The sequence below is a fragment of the Paralichthys olivaceus genome, chromosome 16 (assembly GCF_024713975.1).
Source record: "Paralichthys olivaceus isolate ysfri-2021 chromosome 16, ASM2471397v2, whole genome shotgun sequence".
Taxonomy (NCBI): domain Eukaryota; kingdom Metazoa; phylum Chordata; class Actinopteri; order Pleuronectiformes; family Paralichthyidae; genus Paralichthys; species Paralichthys olivaceus.
Window position 1 is genome coordinate 5,221,221 of NC_091108.1, and position 19,917 is coordinate 5,241,137.

At 41.2% G+C, this 19,917-nt stretch overlaps 1 protein-coding gene across 2 annotated transcripts in view; it reads left to right on the forward strand.

Moving 5' to 3' along the window:
* Nucleotides 1-3,183: 3,183 nt before the first annotated feature.
* The window catches only part of LOC109641531 (netrin-G1-like), a 52,740-nt gene continuing 36,006 nt past the window's right edge, over nucleotides 3,184-19,917 (forward strand). Inside the window, exons 1-2 of one of the 2 annotated variants that reach the window (XM_020106025.2) lie at nucleotides 3,184-3,664; nucleotides 7,828-8,471. In XM_020106025.2, the coding sequence (XP_019961584.1) occupies nucleotides 8,226-8,471 (246 nt within the window). In that variant the 5' untranslated portion in view covers nucleotides 3,184-3,664; nucleotides 7,828-8,225. Of the gene's footprint in view, nucleotides 3,665-7,827; nucleotides 8,472-19,917 lie in introns of those variants that run through there. The other variant, XM_069511843.1, reaches the window with a different exon arrangement.

The following is a 19,917-nucleotide window of genomic DNA, read 5'->3' on the forward strand; positions in this document are numbered from 1 at the left end:
CTGATGTGATTTCAAGCGTGCTTTGTGGATTCATTCAGCTGACCCCACAGCCTCTGACCGGAGGGGGCTGGGGAGAGAGTAGGGAGAGACGTCTCCTGCAGCATTTTTTACTCCCATCGTCCTGAACCACCGTAACATCAATATTCAGTGAACTCTGGTCTAAAAGCTGCGGCTGCACCAGTGCTAATGCAATCAAAAGATGTAAGAAAAGCAAAGATGGACGACTGAAAGATCACTTTTCACACACGAGATATAGGGAATGCATCTTGGTGAAAATAAAAAGTATATATATTTAGGAGACTGATATCCTTGAGTGTGACATATGTTGAGGATTCAAATGAAAATCTGTGTTTAGCTCATTTAAATCTGGATTGTGTCAGATGTCAGCTACGAACATGTCACTTTCCCAATGTGTTGCTGAGATGATGTTGATTCATTGAAGAACCAACTGTTTATATGTTTGTTCAGTAGTTTCAGAACAAAGTCCAAATTAACATGAATGATTTGGTGCAGAGTTCATATCACCAGCTGGGCCGTGGCTGAGGTATGAGATTCTGGATTTTTATTTCTAGGGATAGTGTTGGTTGGTCTTTGTTCAACCATTTTGCTCAAGAAGAATCTCTACAACTATCAGATAGTTTGAAATAAAATGAACTTAAGATACTCACACTGCCCCATCGTCATTACTCTCTTCATTATCCTCTAGTGCCATCACAAGGCTGATATATCTGGTTTTAAGTGAACTGAGATTCATACTACATTGTTTGTCATCATTCGGGCGGTTAGCATTTCACTCAGAGATGCAGAGCTTTATCTATCTATCCATCTATCTGTCGATCTATCTATTTGTCTGTCGATCTATCTATCTATCTATTCATCCATCCATCCAAACCTACCCATCTTTCTGCCTACTAACCTACCCACATACATACCTACCTATCTACTCTATCTATCTATCTATCTATCTATCTATCTATCTATCTATCTATCTATCTATCTATCTATCTATCTACCAATCCATCCATCCATATATCTATTCATCCATCCATCCAAACCTATACCCACCCATCTTTCTATCTTTCTGCCTACTAACCTACCTACGTACGTACCTACCTATCTACTGTATCTGTCTATCCATCCTGCTCAGAATCAGAATGAGTGAGCAGCGTCATGGCTGTGAGTGCCAGGGTGGTATGGCAATATTTCCAGGAGGAATGATTTAATGGAAATGTCAAGAGCAGCAGTCGCTCCAAGCAAAGGCTGAACCGTCTGATACAACGTGAGCCACTTACCTCGGTGGGGATGAGAGACTTGTTGTCATTCAGCTCCGTTCTCTACCCCCCGACCAAAATCTGCCTTTATCAGAACAGAAACAGAATTGTCACTTTTTAATGGGATGACAGGTCTTTCATTGCATATTAATTTGTCCAGAAATCAATACGGGCTGCAGTGCTGTTTGGGGGGGATTTGAATCACTTAGCTGCTTAGTTTACATTCTGCAAAAAGAAACAAGATTGGATATATGGTTTCTGGAAGTGATGGAATGAGGCAAAAACGTAGAAGGTCAAATTGACCCTTTTGAAATAAGGTGTTTCATTCCAATTGGTCTAATGTTGAATTGTGGGATAAAATAGAAGAATGTTGGATGTAAGGTGAGTAAACACAAGAGAAGGGTGGACTATATTTCACTATAACAACCTGGTTACATCATCAGCAGCAGCTTTAAAACATCTTTTTCAATGAGCAACATTTCGTCTGGAAATCACAGAAGGTGCTGAAGTTGCCCACGAGGCGCGGGAGCTGTCCGGGGTTCTGAAAACGAGGAGATTTCACAAGACGGTTAAAAATCTGATAAACGAGATAAAACCTGGAGATTTGAACCCAGAGCTGTTTACTCCTTTTACATTTCTCCTTAAACGGTTCACAAACATGGAGGAGGGGAGAGAAAGAAGGAGAAAAGACTCCGGTGCTGGATGTGAAAAGAAAACACTCCCTTCCGCACGCCCATGTAGAAATATGAATGAAAGGTGAAAAAAAAAACAGTGGAGATTGTACAAGTCGGTTATTGTGAGGTTGTGGTGGCGTCGACATGGGACACAGTCTGCTCAATTACTGCGGTGACCTTCGGCTGGGCGCGGCTGCTCTTATCGTGCGATCCACACCAGTTGTCATTACAGCACAATTAAAATGCGCGTTCAAAGCGACCTGTCAGCGCCGCTGTTCTCCGGGCTGCAAGGCACCCTGTAGTGGAGAGGGTGACATCTGTGACTCCTCGCCAAGGGAGCCCGGTGCACGCACCTTCACTCGAGTTATTCCTGCAGCTCTGCCGACAAAATCCACCGAATAATTAAACCAAGAGGAGTTTTCTTCTTCTTTTTTTTTTCCTCCAGCGAACTTTCATTCTTTTCACCTTCTCGTATGAAAGGTAAGATGGTTTTTTTTTATTATTATTATTTGTTTTCCCAAAGCTGTTGAAGCGCCGCTGTAGTGATAATAATCTGTCCTCAGGCAAACAACCAAATTATATTGTATTTTTCAAACACTGGTTCTTTCTTCCTCTGAGAATCTGTTCTTGCTGCATCCTGGTTGTGTTGTACTGTGGGTTTCTGCCCTGAGCTCTCGCTTCTGTTAAGTTGCTTTGGATTCTTTTTTTCTCCAAATGCCTCATTTCCTGCTCCTGGAATGTGACAGTAAAAAAAAAACCCTCACAGTTTACTTATAGGTAAGATTTGCCTGGCGTTAGGAAACACTTGGCATCAGTGCGTCTGTGAGGGACATGTTCGGCTGCTGAGTAATTATCGAGCAACTTCAAATAGAATATTGCACCTTAGTGTCGCTGCAAATATGTCGAGTCTTTCCATGCAAGAGTTTGTAACTATTCCCAAACTGAGAAAATGTGGAATTTCACGACTCATCTCAGCAAGATAAAATGACTTACTTCGGTTAATGTGCATTTTAAGGAACAAATAACTCCACTACAGTTCTTTACTCGCCTCTTGGAATAAATTACTCTAATATGTGGCTCATTAACTGGAATTTAAGAGGCAGGTAAAACGAAGGGCTGAAGCTGAGATTCACTAACCAGTCAGTGTTATCTTTAGGACCCGGCGGAGCGCTCACATGTAACTGGACACTGGCTCCGTTTAGGAAAGATTTCTTATCTCTCTCTCTCTTCCTCTCCCGTCTTCAACTCGAGCTGAGAAACGACCCAAAGAGTTTTCTCTCCGGATGTGTTTTCATACGCGCTGATGGACTTTAATGACTCTCAGATCTCGGTGAATCCAAAGTCTTTGCCGTGCGCCATTCCGATGAACGCTGCGCCAAAGGCAGCGCTGCGTAAAGTCAACCCGCTCGTGTGCGAAGCCAGACGGAACCTGTCGGCGTTTGTAAGCGCGATAGAGTGAAAGTGTTGATGTGAACGACTGTGGTTTAGGAGAAGACGTTTTTTTTTTAGCGAAAGACAAAAGTTGAAAAGAAAAGTTGGGACGAAGAGAAAACCTCGTGTTATCCATACGAATGCGCGCTTCCTGCGCACACATCGCCTTCACTTCAATCTGGTGGGAAATCGGAAGAACACTTGAGAGAGAGAGAAGTGAAAATCATTCTGCAGCCACACTCGGTAGATAACTTGTTGAATGAGTTCGTCCCAGGATCAGATTTACGCGTGAGTATTGTTGCGTTTTGAGATTTCAAATTGTGCATTTTTCCCTTTTGGCTCATCATCGCTTGTATGATGGGGACAGTTGTGACTAAACGAGCCAGAGCAGGGTAATTACACTGGTCTGTTTCATGGGCGGATCGTTAACAGTAATCAGGTCTGAAGTGAAATTAATAAGGAATGAGCAGCTGATATGAAACAGAATAAAACACTGCACAGTTTATCCACCACGTCACCGCTCTTTAAAGAGTTTCACTGTAATGAGGAGACGGTGATTGGTGAGATATTTGGGAGCTCGTAAATCTGGATTTGTTTCCAGTTAATATAAAGCTGCTGTTCTTTCCAATGTATCCTCATTAGCACTAATCGTGTTATGCGTGAAACAGTGTCACTTTAACCTGTTGCGCAGCAGATCAGTAAAGTCACATGTGAGCCTCGCCTCTGCGCAAAATGTGACCCAGAACACAACAGACAAAGCTTCTCTTAATTATCCAAACTACAGCACGTGATTGCTCTCCTTGTTAATCTTAAGTAAAATCTGGTGTTTGACCAAATCAAATGTAGAATTCTTGGACTTTTGCTTCGCTTCTCTTTCCTGTGATTCTGACTGCATGAATGTTACTGTTAATGTCCTGGATTTGAAATATTTGCAACATGCTCTGCATTTTTGCATTTGAGTCATTCTGGAGAGGAACTGTGAATAATGCATGGCAGCAGATTTACGTGGAGGTGGTGTAAGGCTGGCTGGACTCCATACAGAGGGACCCTCACGTTGTCACAACCACTTCTTCTCTGGGAGAAAAAGCTCTTTGCAGGAAAGCACAGCCTGCCTTTGTTGTAAATAAGAAAGAGCGGTAATGGGGCTTCAGTTTCAGAGGTTACAGGTGCAGCCTTGGGACATATAATTGTATGTTTTATGTACTTACAGATCAAGAGCAGGACGGTTGCTATTGAGAGAGAGAGGGACAAAGAAATAGAGTGGGGAAGAGAAATAGCAGAGATGGGAGGTTGAATGAGGGACCGAGAGAGAGGGAAGAACGGAGGAGAGAAACACAATCAGAGGATAAATATGTGCCAGTACAGACATGCTTGTGTTTGCCAGTTGATCCCACTGTGACTCATATGGAAGGGTTGGTCCTTGGCTCGGGGAACGTTGGAAGCATTAACCAGTTTATTGTTGCACTCTTCACGCAGCCACAAAGCATCGGTCTGCTCACACTGGCAACGGATCAAGAGTTATTGGTTGGAAGTCAGCAAAATCAATATACACAAGGAGGCGGCATTGCATGTGTGCAAATCCCAAATCCTTCCTGACCAGGTGCTCGACGCAGGATGGCAAGACAAGAAAAACAAAAAGCAATTGTTGCAGGATGAAACAAAGAAAGAGCATCAGTCTGCCATGTCAATATCTGTCTTTGGTTTGTTTTTCTCCTTCAAAACAGTCTTGAAATGCATTTTATAACCAGCATGGAGCAAAACAGTGAATCTGAGGTTCTGTAAATGTTGGGACCCCCCCCCCCCCCACATGAAGACAAACTCAGAGACAGACAGCGAAGCCACACTGTAGCTGGATTACTATAAAATGAATGGAATACATCCGCCATGCTTTGTAAGAGTCTGGCTGGGAGTTTGTTACCAATATGAGCCACGGGGCACGGCTGCCTGCTGACTTTAAAACACTCTGCCATGCATGAGCTGCCATAGGGGATGGAATGCAAGCGGACACAAGGGGGTGTTTCAGAGGCTTCAAAAACAAGTGAGGGGAAAGAGACTGGGAGAGCGAGAGAGGAAGGAAGAGATAGGCAGAGAGCGAGAGAGAGAGGTGGTCACCCCAAGCTCTAAACCCCCCCCCCCACGCATATGGAGAGCTGCTCAAATATTGATGACTTTTAATATAGAATCTGACCTCATATATTTCTCTGCGAAATTATGACATTCCTGAGTTTCTGCTCGCATTTGGAACGTGCGGTGGAGATGCAGGGACAAGAGGAGGGGAAACCAGAGTCGGAGGTAGTAATATTGCTGTATATTGCATTTTTAGCTTTGTGAAAAGAGCCTGATGATATGAGATATGAAGGACAGCACAAAGGCCGCAGACGAATCACAGTTATTATAACACAGACACGCTTTCACTGATGTTTTTGAATAAAAGCATACAAGCAGATGAAGTGGCTTTCTTAATGGTGTCAGAACACTAACTGTGTGTGGGAATATTCTACAGATATATGTTTTAATAGTTTTTTTTCCATTATTGTCTCTTGGCAGTGCTTTAATGCCGAATTATATCGGAGGTCCGCCGAAGATCCTCACACCTGCCTCTCATGTGTATAGATTTCATTCCTCCAGGTGTCCATGAATTAAAGCCAATATTCCTGTGGTTAGCTCCATTAGCCGTGGCTTATTAGCTTTGAACGTCCCCTATTAAATAAAAATAAGATAGGGCAACCTCCACCACCCTGCTGCTGGTACCTAATTTGACTACCTTTATAATGAAAGTCAACCTCTGTATAATGTATTAAGGGGTGTGTGTGTGTGTGTGTGTGTGTGTGTATGTGTGAGATGAGAGTGGTCCCTCTCATCACACATTCCTGATCAGGGACTGACATATGTGTTATATATATTCATCACGCCCGAGCTCCAGCCGTCTTATCAAATTTGTAATTGCCCTCCTCTTAGAAATCTTGTGAACTGACATGAGCACATTTTGAGAGCCAAAATTTTTCACTCTTGGTTTTTTTTTTCCATCTCTTTTTCCCACAAGATGTCTGTCAAGTGAAGCCTGGCATCAATACCTCCCCAACATACACCTTTGAAGGGTCTGCCGAGTCTGAATAGTAGCACAGATAATTTCTCTGGCTCAGACGAACGTCTTTCATTACAGTTGTAATGTATTCAGGCCCGGAGTCATTTTTTAAAAGGGGCATTAGGTTGGGAGCAGGAAAAGCAGTAATTGCCTTAGATGTGGTCAAAACCCATTCAGTTCTCAGTCCAAGACAAGATCGCCAAATTAGAGCACTAAATTCTCACGCCTGGATACGCCAGCAGGGAGCACAGGAACCTGCCTGTATGTGTGGCACAGCCACACATACAGGCAGAGAGTCTTTTTATTAAGTTTCCTTCATTCATTAATTTGATTTGACAGAAACTTCCATCTTTTTGACACAAATCCAAACACTCTTTTCTCTGAATGCAAAAGTCTCTTCACATTCTTCAAACCCCAGGATACTGGAATTTTATTTATTACAGCTGCAGCCTGAAGGGAAGAGAATGAAGCAGCTGACCGGAAACTTACTGCGTGTATCAGCTCCAGAATGAGGAATTCTTTCACTTCGACAAGTGCCCCTGAGCAAGGCATATTTTCTGTGCAGGAACTGTACATGTTTGTAAGAATTATTCCCCTGCACGGACAGAAAGTTAAACTTAGCACGTCTCTCCGAGCAGTGACTTCTTGGAACATAAACTTCTTTTCATTAGGAGCAGACCTCCGGCCGTCTGCGCACATTGACAGTAACTTAACTCCTATTTACAGTGTCGTTACTGCGTGTGAGGCGGCCGCATATAGCTGCTCCATTTTATTCTCCCCACTACCACATGCAATTTTTACGTGAGACATTGAGATGCTGTGGGTCTCCACTGACTGCTGCCAGGCACCATTACCTGACGAGTTAGGCCATTTGACTGATGGGTTGTGATAGCTCGGAGAAACGTACAATCCCTCAAATAGACCATTTCTGTCTCCCAATTTTACTTTAATATTTCCCAAATGCCTCGGAAGGCATAGGGACAAACACGGCTCCACTTTCGGGCTATAAAGGAGCAAGAGTCGGAAAAAAGCAATAGCTTAAATGCAGTGACTTGACACATGGAAATGAGCCTTTTTGTATGAAAATCAAATGGAGATTAGGCTTCGTGGAACCAGCTTGATTTGAATTTTATATAGTGATTTTTGCAAGGTTATTATTGAGGGATGCATATAAACAGTGAGACCCTGCGTTGTGTTTGTTTAAATATTATGTACGTGCAGGTGCTAGTAGGAAGTGAGACCCTCTGTTTATACGCATCAGTGCCCTTGAACCATGTTAATATTTCTGAACAGTGTTTCTGATGTTTTCTGTGTTTTCGTGTGATGTCTTTTATTCACCAGACCGTCTTTTTCCTCTGTTCTTTAGGATGCCGCTTGTGGCAAAGAAGCACAACTGACAGGAGATCAAGCGACGACATCTGACAGCCACTGACTTATGAGGAGTGTCACTCCTCTCTTCTCATCTCCTTTGACCGTTAGTTGACCCTGTCATCAACTCTTCTGAAGGAGCTCACTTGTTGACACACCTCATCAACCAGGCAGAAGAGGCAGCAATCAAAGACAAAATAACCGAATGGGGGCTAATCGTCGCCTGGAGCTGCTGACACAGAAGTAGCAACATGCTGCCACAGTTTCCAAATCCTCCACTGCACCGTTCAATTTAGAAAACTCTCAGTCATTGTGTTGTTGCTGTGACGAAGCAGCAGCTGTAAAGTCAAAACAAGAAGAAGAATTCCTCAGAAGTCGTCCAGAACGAAACCAGCGATGCTTTGGCACGTATTGTTCGCGCTGCAAGCCGTCTGCACCAGCGTGGCACTCACCATGCAACATTACCCAGCAGCCTGGGGACACTATGACGTGTGCAAGTCCCAGATCTATACAGAGGAGGGCCTGGCATGGGACTACATGGCCTGTCAACCGGAAGCCACCGACATGACAAAGTACCTGCGAGTGGCCCTCGACCCCCCAAATATCACGTGTGGAGATCCGCCAGAAACGTACTGCGCTTTGGTGAGTCGTAACCTCGCCTGTCCCCTGATGGAGACAAATGAGGCTGTAGGCAGGATCTCACAGCGCACTGGGTCAGGGATAGAGAGCAGCACATACAAGGCAGCCGCCGCAGAGATTAATGTACATGCAGACCCGCTGTGTATTAGGAAGTGCTGCAGACAGATGCACACATGTACTCACTGAAATATATTATTATATATAAACATGTACTGTCTGTGTGGGTACATATTCACTCAGACTCAGGCTTTTGAGAAGATGTTTGTGTGTGTGTGTGTGTGTGTGTTCCAAAGCTACTGATATTTCCTGTCAAATACTTCTTCTATTGACGGGCGAAAATTATTTAGATGCAAAGGAAATAACATCGACTTTTTCGTCTTTGCAAAAACTTTCCCTCGAAAGGTTTTTTGTGTACTTCTGCAAATATTTGCATACAATTGAAAAAAAACCTTATTTCTCTCTTTAATCTAAAATATTTTCACATCTGTCACGTCTGACTCCTGGAAAGCAGTCAGTTTGTATATCTTTATAGAAATATATCAACTATGAGACGATATTGTAAAGCTAGATTTTGTCACCAAACCCAAACATGCACACACGCAAATGCACAAATGACTGCAAACACACACACACACGCAGTCAGAGGGAGGATTACCGTTAACTCTAACAATTACACAGTTATTACGTGCCGCATGCTCAGTGCAGTGTTCAGCATCTTGTTCCATTGGCCCTTATCAACCATTGCCAACAGTTCAACCCCAGGTTGCATTTTTTTGGAATCGCACTCAATGGAAGCAGCAAGAACCCATGGCCTTTAAAGTGCTTTATTAGCAGTCGTGCACGTGCCCGCTGAGAGCTCCTGCAAGTAAATATTTACCAATTAAAATGGGCCTCTTTAAAAGGAGAGTTTTTATTCTGGAGGCTCCAGATGGCATTGAGACCGAAAAAAAGGGCCGGTCTCCAGTTGCGTGTTCTGTTGAGCTTTATAAAAAAAAAAAAAACCTTTATCAGCCAGTAAAATGATCCTGAATACACAATATTAACATAGTACATGGAACATAAGAGACACATAGAGACAAAGAGACATCAGAGTCGGTTTACTACAGTAACTGCTGGTAGTAAGAGATGTCACTTAATTGCCCAGTGTAATTTACACATGTTGTCTTAGTTTACACGCAATATAGTTCTTTCATTTTTGTTTTTTTAATCGAAAGTTTACGTTCGTTACTGCACATTATTCGTTACCCAGCACATATATTACTCTGTGTGGTTGTAACTACTAATGTCTGGGCACAAGAAGATAATCAAATCACTTTGCTGGCAAACAACGGTAATGATACATTAAAGCAGTGTCTACCCTGATGCTGAAAGAGAGCTGATGATAGAGCACAGAATTATCACATGATAAAATCCCCTGATCTGTTCCTCGTGACACTGGTGGTTGATCCTGATTGTTCTGGCACTGTGACAAAGACACAACAATACCTGATGCTTCATCCCCAGTTCACTGTTGCTGCACCGTTTAGCATCTGAGTTTTCTGCAGAGTTTGTTTCAGACCGTCGTGATTTGGTCTCTTCACCAATTTGGTGCAAAACTAACATCAACAACTATTGAAGGATTTCCATAAAACTTAGAAAAGATTTTCTTAGCCCCCCAGAGCCCTACTGTTCTAGAGGTTCATGGTTCCCAGATGATGAATCTTAACAACTTAATGAATTCCTTTCACTTTTCATCAAGCATTGTACTTGACATTTGTAATTCTGAGTAAAGAGTCTTGATTGTATAGATTGCAATTAAATGTTATGCAGACGTCCAGGTTAACTTCAGTCTGGAATTCAAGACAATTAGCAAATGTTAGCATGTTGACATGTTCAAATAAAAAGTCAACTAGTAAACATTACTTGCCAAACATCAGAATATTAACATTGCCATTATGAACATGTGACGTTGGCCAGGGCGACCAAAACACGTTTCGTCCTAGACAAGCCTCACCTTATCAAATAATATGAACATTTAATTTTAGGAATCAAACGCATCCAAGATCCTTCCTGAAAAATATCTTCTGACAGGTTTTCATTTAGACAGTGAAGCCATAACTGATCATGGATGATGAATAAATCCCAGAGCTCAATGGGCAATTTTAACTTAATTTAAATGTAATCACAACTTAACAAAATGCACAATTTGTATTTCTGTCATAACTGATGTTTTTACCTCATGTGTAGAATAAAGCAGTTAAATTATAAACATCCCACTGATATCTGATTCGTAGTATATCCGTCACCTCTGCCACGAATTTGAGGTCATTATCGTTCAGATGACAACACGGGAACACAGGCTCCTCCTGCATTCACTTAAACAGCTGCTGTGTCTTTGATCCGTTTACATTCTCGGCCTGCGCACTGGCAGACTGACACCGGTGACCTTATCCACCGCTGCTTCCTGAGAGTGTGCCGGAGATGAGAGGAGCATGCAAATGAGCTCCATAGCCAATCACTGTGTTGCCTGCAGTTGAGGGCCCGGTCCAATTTCCTCAGGAGTTGGTTTGCCTCATAGTGGTTGGTCAAAGAATCCAACCCCCACACTTCTCTTTCCTTTGCACTTATGATTCCCATCCCTGTCGCCCAAGGATGTTTTTTTGTCAAAACTAAGCTCTGCCAAATATAGTTACGACAGTCTGTGCTCATGAAAGAGGCATTAATCATTCAAGAGTGGATATTTTACATCTGAAGGTTTGAGGTTGTTTCATCTTAGGATGAACTGGTAAAGATATTTTCCTCTGGGTTCAGATTCTAGGTGTTTTCTCTCTTTCTGTTAAGGACAAGTGATAAAGAAGGTCCAGGAGAAACAGTGTGTCTAGGACAGGTGTTCTGGCTCAGGAAGTTAGCCCTGGTTTTATTTTTAGCTGCAGACCTTCAGGGGTTCTTCAAAATGTGTTGGTATTAAGGCTGCTCACATGTGGTGCACTGTTCCACTGTCGCTCAATATCATTCAGTCAGCAGATTATGCTCTTTTTTTAATCTTACATGCAAAGTAAAAATGATTTGATGGTTTATAACTCCTTAATTCAATTTACTCTACAGTAAGAAAGATTAGTGATACGCTTGTTATTGGCTTGTTACTTTACTTTTTAGAATTTGTATAAAACTTCATGGTGACGCTTCCTGTTTTAATGAAAAAGTCATATTTGATATTCAGCTCTAACGCAAATGACATGATTAGATCCATTTTAACAGTCGTAGCCAAGACAGTTTTCACACTCTTGCACCACGTGGGTCCTAATGAACAAAAGCTGTTAATGCAGAAGAACGCCTGCCAATAGACATCTGCATCGAAAACCTCTCATAATGGTCTCTGATATGGTGAACAGACACGAGAGTGTTTTTAATTGCACCACTTGTCTCACCCTCTGAAGTCAAAATCGGGTTGGCTCTGGTTAATTTAATGCCAATTCACAAAATTGAAGGCCATTAAAGTGCTTTCATTGAGAAAAGAGGTTTAATTTTCATGCACTTAAACCAAATCATTTGGAGTTGCCAAGTAATGGCCTTGGACGTGTTTACTCCACAAAATATGAATAAGTGTTTGGCAGAAAGCTGCCATGCTCCTACATTTTTGAACATGCTGTATAAATAAATTATGTTTTGTTGAACAAACCACTCTGTCAAAGATTTCGGCTGCCGTGAAGGAGTAGTGTTCGAATCATGACCCCACTAATTGGCAACTTTTCACCCAGTGGTTTGAAACGCAGAAAAACTTGGCAGACAAATTCGAGAGACTCTCTGTTGCTGCTCTGGCTCTTGATCCGAACGAACGTGAGCTTTGAGTCAGGAGTTAATGGACCACACCCTCCACAGTATCTGCAGACATTCATCTGCGTTATGCTACTAATTGTATCATCTGTGAGACTGATTCAGCCACGGCATTTATTCCAGCTACTCTGAGTCTTACCGGGTAGAGGCTTGTAATGCCACTGAACTTTACTCAGTTCTCACAGAATGGATGAAAGCAGTTGTGGCTGCCAGTTCACCACATGGCCCCCTCTGAGGCTTAGAGGGGCAAGACAAGACGAGAGCTCCCACTAAGCTGCTCGGAGACTGCCATGTTATTGACAGTCAATGCGGCAGACTTATCTTTGCTGGCAATGACGGAAGCCATTGTGAACTTTCAATCTGTGCCTTACATGCCCACAAGAACTGATGTAATAGACTTTGGAAAGAGAACTAGATAATCGACTTCAGAGAAAGGGAAGTAACCTTTGCTGCAGTGGCTGTGAGGTCATGAACATAAAAAGCGAGTCGACAGAATGGCAATTGAGACATCTCTATCTCTTACAAAATGTGCTTGAGAACTACCTGCTCAGCTTCTTACATTTTCGAGGAAACATAATTAATACCTGTATCAAGTTCACTGGTAAATTTCTTTCCAGTCTGGAAGTTGAAGTGGTTAGAGTTTTGTGTCCCGTGCCCCAAGGTTGTAGTTTAATGCTGAAAACTCCAAATGCATTTAATTAATTGGTTTTGTAATTCAAGTTGGTGTTGAGTTTTCAAACATTCAAATATTCATCCTGCATCCTTAACATTGAAGCAAATAACAGAGCCCAGTTTTTTCTTCTCACTAGTTGGAGGAGACTAAACCAGAGCTCAAACAGGGGAAACTATATCCAACACGACCCCAGCTAAATACTAAGAGTGCTCTGTATCTGCTGAATGTGCAAATAGGCAACTAATCACTAATGTGTTTGCCTACAAGGTGATCATTTGTTAATGCTGCTATTACAGCTAGTTCCCCTTCCACCAAATGGCCAAGAAATCCATTAATGCAGGTTTACGCTTCAAGAGCTTCAAGTCGCTCAAACAGAGAATACAAGCCTGCTTAATCATTGAAAGCAGAATGGGAGTGACAATGATTAGACATTAAGAAGTTTGTAGATGGATTCAATGTAAAACTTTATTTGTTACATTGATTAAAAATGTAAATGATGGGTGACCTTAAATGTTCTAGAATAGTTGCATAAGAAGATAATATCAGGGTTGAGTGATTTCACCTGATGGGACTAATGAGGATTGATCTACTTTCTGTTGTACTCCTGGTATTACAGTATATACACTGTGCTTTACTCTGTGGTGAGCAGTCAATTGAGGTCTCTGACATCAGGTTGTCGTATTTTGCAGTGGTAGCTCTGACAATTTTTCAAAACTACAGCCTGAAATGACACTCTTTGCTATTGTCAGCAGAGACTATAGTTATTTTTTTAACACTATCTAGTCCATAAATTTCACAACCACAATGTTAAGACTCAACATAAAATGATATGGATTATATCGTGCTGGTCTAGTTAAGAGAAATTGATTTCTTACTCAGTCTTGTGCCAAACCAGTTTGAGGATCAGTATCATGAACACGTTGTCAGTTTGTAGTTGCTGAAACATCCAGGCAGTGCAGAGGTCAAATTGAAACTGCCATTGCCCCTCTTTGAGCTCTGAACCCTTCTTTCTTGGGGGGGTGGGGGGGGATCCACTCATCCATATATTTGTTTGGAGACAGGGAACAGTTGGAGCGTTTAGCTTCCTGTCACCCCAGTGCCCTTGACTCTGTTCTGAACTGGCCCTGCCCAGCACATCATCACCGCACCACTGCGTACTAAGACACCGAGATGACATGCAACATGTCCCCTGACTCCAGGAGAAGGGGGGAGTCATCATTTATTCTTTCACTCGCCTGCCACTTCTTTTGCTTCCTGGCTTTTTAATTTTCTCCGTCCCTTGTTTTCTGTCAGCTGATGATGCATAATATTCATGCCGTGTATGAACATGGGGAGAATGGGTGCTCCATATGAGGCGAGCACTTGACTGATAGAGATGCGTATGTCTGCATTATTCCCCAGAATCTGTGACAGGTTAATTCTTAGAGAGTTGTAAATACAAAGACATGAATTATGCATGCGGGTATAAAAGAAAGTGATGGGCTTTGTGGTTCGACTAGACAGAGTCTTTCTGGACAGCTTAACATTTGAATGCATGTTTGCTGTCTGAAATGGAGCGTCTAACTATTTGCATAAGTGTTGCATTCTATTTTGAATTTCTCCCCAAAGAAGATATAATACTTGAAAATCCAGTTTGGGATATTTCCACGTAGGTATCTGCAGGACTACTGCTTTCTCAGCAAAAATCATAATAATTTCAGTTTTTCCTTTATGTTGCTCATAATCTCAAATTACAAGAATGTCAAGATGTCTTGTGCTTATGCAAATGTTGTTGGAAATCCACATATATTCTCTTAACCGTTTTAGTTTCTTATTGTCTGCATTGAAAACAAATTGCTTTATAAACAGTTATAATTCTGCATAATTCTGTCTACAAGCTTAGCATGGCAGAACCAATCAAACCTTGATATTACACTGTATGTTCGCCCTGCATGTTCGATATGAAGTGAAAGTGAACACGTAACACAGCCGGGGTCAAGGCAAATGTAATTGAAACAGCGCAGGGAGTAGATCTGACAGAACTATCGGAAGACAGGGCGTAATCATTAGCACATGTTCACATGATGTCACAACCCACAGTGTTTTATTTCATGTCTTGGTAAATCCCGTACTTCATGCTACTCAGGTACTACTCAGGGTTTCCCGTTCGGTTTTAATGAAATATATAAGAGTAGGATTTTAGTCATGAATATTTCCACCACTTTGTTCCAGCTTTAAAAACATCTCCACATCTTTTGATTCATTATCCAATAAGTCTAAAACCCAGTTCAGCCAATTGCTCAATGACAAAAACACCTGCTCGGGGTCGACTATTTATGTTCCTGCCTTATTAATTTTTTCATTTTGATTCAGATGAAGACACAGTTGTTTTGAAAGTGTCTTTTTTCAAATTCGAAAGCAACAAATTAATCACAATGGTCTGGTGCCTTTGTTTTTGTCCTTTGTATGCTTGTTTTTTTGGAGGCGGTGATGCATCTAACTCGACTTCATACTGCAGAAAAAAGTGGGCAGAACTAGTTTGGCAATATCTCACGAAATCAAGTATTTGAATGCACTTTTGTATCAATGTTTATGGTCCCCAGAGGATGAATCCTGCAGTAGCACCACAATGAAGTTGCTATTGTGGTTTGGGAATAAATACCTCAACAGTTATACAGATGTAAAACAGATAATCTTGGTCCTCTGGGGATAGTTTGTAGTGATTTAACTTTCCCTGTAGTGCCACTAGTTGGTTGAATAGTTTCTTTTAGTCTTTATTTTGACAACCTTTGAATGGATTGCAGTTAAAATAGATGGATTGTGCTAACCTTTATTTTCTTTCTTTCATCAAGCAACAGTTTGATGTAAAGGTGGATGACATCATTCAATTGGCATTTTAGATCTTAGTTTCAGGTAGTTATTAGTTAGCTATAAAAAGGTACATAAAATAATTTATCATTAACAAATAGATTAAGTCGACTCACTCTCCATGTGATTTGAACAGTTGTATTTTAAGACAAAAAGTTTGAAATCAAAGCAAAGTGAATCGACCACATCTCTGCTCCTCATCTCTTTTTCAAATCCGTCAACTCACTTTACATAAGATACTAAATCTTATTTTTTCCCTTTAGGTTTGAATTTCAAAGCACGGTGACAGAGATAATTCTCATTAGCATTTACTGGATCGTGCTCGAGGACCCAAAATGCTCGAAATAAGATGATATTTTGGAAAGACTCGAGGGAAATCCTCTTACCTCATTTAGCTTCCTCTCTTCTCGTAGAAGAGCCACTTTTAACTAATTTGCTGCAGATTTACGCACAAACACAATTTTTGCCACTTCACTGGCAGAGGAGTAATACAAGCCTGAATGTTTCTTCGGTGAATCACTGTGTTTGTCTTACACCTCACTACACAGGAAACTATTGATGTTGGTGTATGCGGTGCCTGTCGATACCACTGAGGCAGTAGTTAGAGACAGTTAAAAAAAGTGTCACAGCTTTCAATACTTACATGGTGACGACATCATTGTGTTGTGTTACTTATCCTGCTTATAGTTTGATGAATCCCCCCTCAGTGCCTCCTGTTGCTGCGTCTGTCTCAGCCTCAATAAATAAATGAGAGGGTATCTGTTCACACTGTAATTTTAAAAATAAAAGGAATTCCTTCCCACCAAATTGAATTATTTTCGCTCTCTCTACCTTCAGTGCTTCAACGACCATTCAGCCTCCTTGACAAGCTGAATGGGATTCTTGTAACAGATATAGTAATTTAATCACTCAAAAGCTTTTGGCAGACTGGCTTTCTGTTGCTGCCCAAAAAACTTGTCTTGGCTCACATGTCTGCCAAAGATTTTTTTTGTTCTTTTTTCTCGAGCAGGGGAGTACATGTGGGTGTGAAGGCATTCCCCTCCCTCAAGTCACTGTCTGTAATTTTGGCGAGACTGAGGAGTGTCAAGCAATCGAGCAGCAGCCTCATAGGAGACGACAGATTTAACCTACAAAGTGTATCAGTCGGAGCATTTCAAATGCAGCCACATTCTAAAGACCTTTTTCATATATTTAACATATCACAGCAGATAATCTGTCCCTGAATGTAATGCAATTAGAATACTGTAGATTTCTACGTATTGACACTGAGTTGATATTATGTTCGCTGCAGTAGGTGTCAGCAATTATGATCTAAAATGTTGTCATTAAATATGATAAATTGCTTTCTTCCCCAGAGTCATTTGATAAAATTACTGTCATTATCGTGTATTTAAGTTAAATACAGAGCTACAATCAAAACCCAATACCTTACTTTTCCACTGCTATAGAGACATGTCATCTTCTCATTTAACTCTTTCCCTTTATAGAAACAAACTACAATGTAGTGAGCATCAGGGATGCTAACTGAATGACTCATGGTTTGCAGTTGTTATGCTAAGCTAGGCTAAATACCTTTTTTAAAATTTTTACTAGGCTGAAGTAAACAAATTCCCAAAACGCTAAACTATTCTCCCGTGTGTTTTTATGTAAAGCACATTGACTTTCCAATGTGTTACCTGAAATTCAATTCAAAATGTCAGAATATTGTACATTTTTTATTACATTTTTTATTTGAGAAGTACGGAACCACATCAAAGAACCTGAAATAGAGAAATGGTGGACAGATGACAGGCAACTGTTGCGACCCACCTCCCCTCAGGAAACCCAGCCATCATGTTGTCAGGCCATATCGATCTCTGAGAAAGAGTGAAAGAGACTGCACCGTCGAGAGGAGGGGATGAAAGTACAGAGGGGATAGAAAGCCATGTGTCCAAAAGTGGATGGTAAGATTTTATCATGCTCAGTGAAAGGGTGACATTTCAGTAATGCTTTATTCCTCACTTTGGCATTTCAAATTAATAAAAGCCTCTAATAACTATGCAGAATGAAAAAGATGGAGGAGAAGTTGACACGCTTTGAGCCAACACACTGAAGAACAATGCAGCAATTTCACTCTCGCTCCGTCTCATTCTTTCCCTCACTGTCTCAATTTCATCCCACTTTCTATCAATTTCTCTGCGATGACCCCTGCATCTCATTGTCAGCGGCTGAGCCCTGCGTCTGTGTCCCTGGAACACTCGGAATCCATCTGCGGCAGATTTTAATTTTTTTAAAGCTGATTATATAAAAGTCAAAATCAATAATGCAATGATTTTGGGATAGTTTAATTGCTGTATTGTTGGGGTGGAGACATTCTGGTGTAACAGAAATTCATTAAACTTTCATTCTCATTCTGTTTTAAATTGTTCCAAACTATGTGGATCAATAGGCGTGAAACAAGAGTTGATAAGTTAGAAATTGGGTTTGTGCAAACAATCTGACTTCATGCGGCAAATTGTTGTGGCAAATGACAAAGAACAGTCCAAGTACAGATGAATCCAGATGAAACATTTACAACATTTCAGGCCCAAATCCTTTCATTTCATTGGAATCACCACGTTTGCCCGTGGAGATAATATTGTACTAAGTTTTGGTGTTAAGATGAGAAGGTGTCGGAAATGATGGTTTTCAAGCAAAAATGACCCAATCCACAAAATGTGATTTTCACTGTCTGTGTGTACAAATTCAATAACAATGTCAGTGTTTAGAAGTTTTGAAAAGGCTTTTTAGTTTAATTTGGAAAGAGCTTAGCTATTTGTGTCACTCTGCTTCGAATCTTAATGCTAAGCTAGCCTAATTGCCTCTTGGCTTTAGCTCCGCGATTAATGCACAGACATGATATTTCCAACGATGTGATTTTAGAAGTTAGTGGAAAAAAAGCATATTTTATAAAATGTTGAACTTTTGCTTTTAGTGTTGAAGAAAAGGAAAAGAAAAAAAAGAGAGAGTCCTAAATGAAGGCTTTACATTTACTGTACATTTAAACATATGTTTAAAGGATAAATACCTCATAAACCTAATATATCAACATATAGTTCTATAGTATTATCTCATGACTATGGATAGTTTAGCAACCTTAAATATATATAAGTATATTTATTGTTTATTTAACCTGTTAAGAACCTCATAATTGTTGTGTATATATATATATATATATATATATATATATATATATGTATATGACAACACATGACACGATGAACTTATGAACCGACTAAGTACCCTTAGCCAATGGGAATGGGAATCAAACCTATAACCCAGGCACTGTTAGTGTCTTGCTCTATGTGAACAGGCTACGTGATCAAACAGTTGCCTGTAACTTCATCTGATGTGTTTGTTGTACACACAGATATCTGCCTGTGTACGTATCTCGAGAAGAGCTGTATCAATTTTTACCACACAAGCAGGCGGTGTTTTATCCAGCGGCTGCTTTGGAATACAGAGTGTGAGAAGAGAGAGGTGAGAATTAAACATCCTCTCATTATAGCAATGTTAAGGCGTTTTATTGAATCCTGACATCAGAGGGAATCTAATCCCTGACACAACCAAGCACTTTCTCTCTCTCTCTCACACACACACACACACACACATACAGGCATAAACAAATAAAGATAAACACACAAAAACAACAAACACATGTAGAAATCACTTTGATGCAGGTTTCTATACATACGCACACAAATTCACACAACAAATGAAATCTGCACCTCTACCCTCACCACCGTCCCTAATGATTATTAAACTTACCCCCAGTGGGATTCTGCCACATGGGGCAGATAATGAGGCCAGGTGTTAATTAATGTGGAGTACGTTTCCCCTCGTCTGCCGACGCCCCGTGTATCCCAAGCAAGGCTGCGGCCCTGGAATCACAGCGCGGTTGATTTGCCAAGCAGCGCACTTCAAAAAGGCCAGACTGGCTGTGCCGCAGTCCTCAAAGGGACTGCTTTGGCGAGGGCCACGTTCCAAAGGGCGGAGTGCTTGGCATGTGGCAAATCGAAAAACACGAGCGCCGGGAGAAGTTTTGTGTTTTTGTTTTGATCAGACATCTGGGTCAATAGCGAGCTACAGCCGTCACCC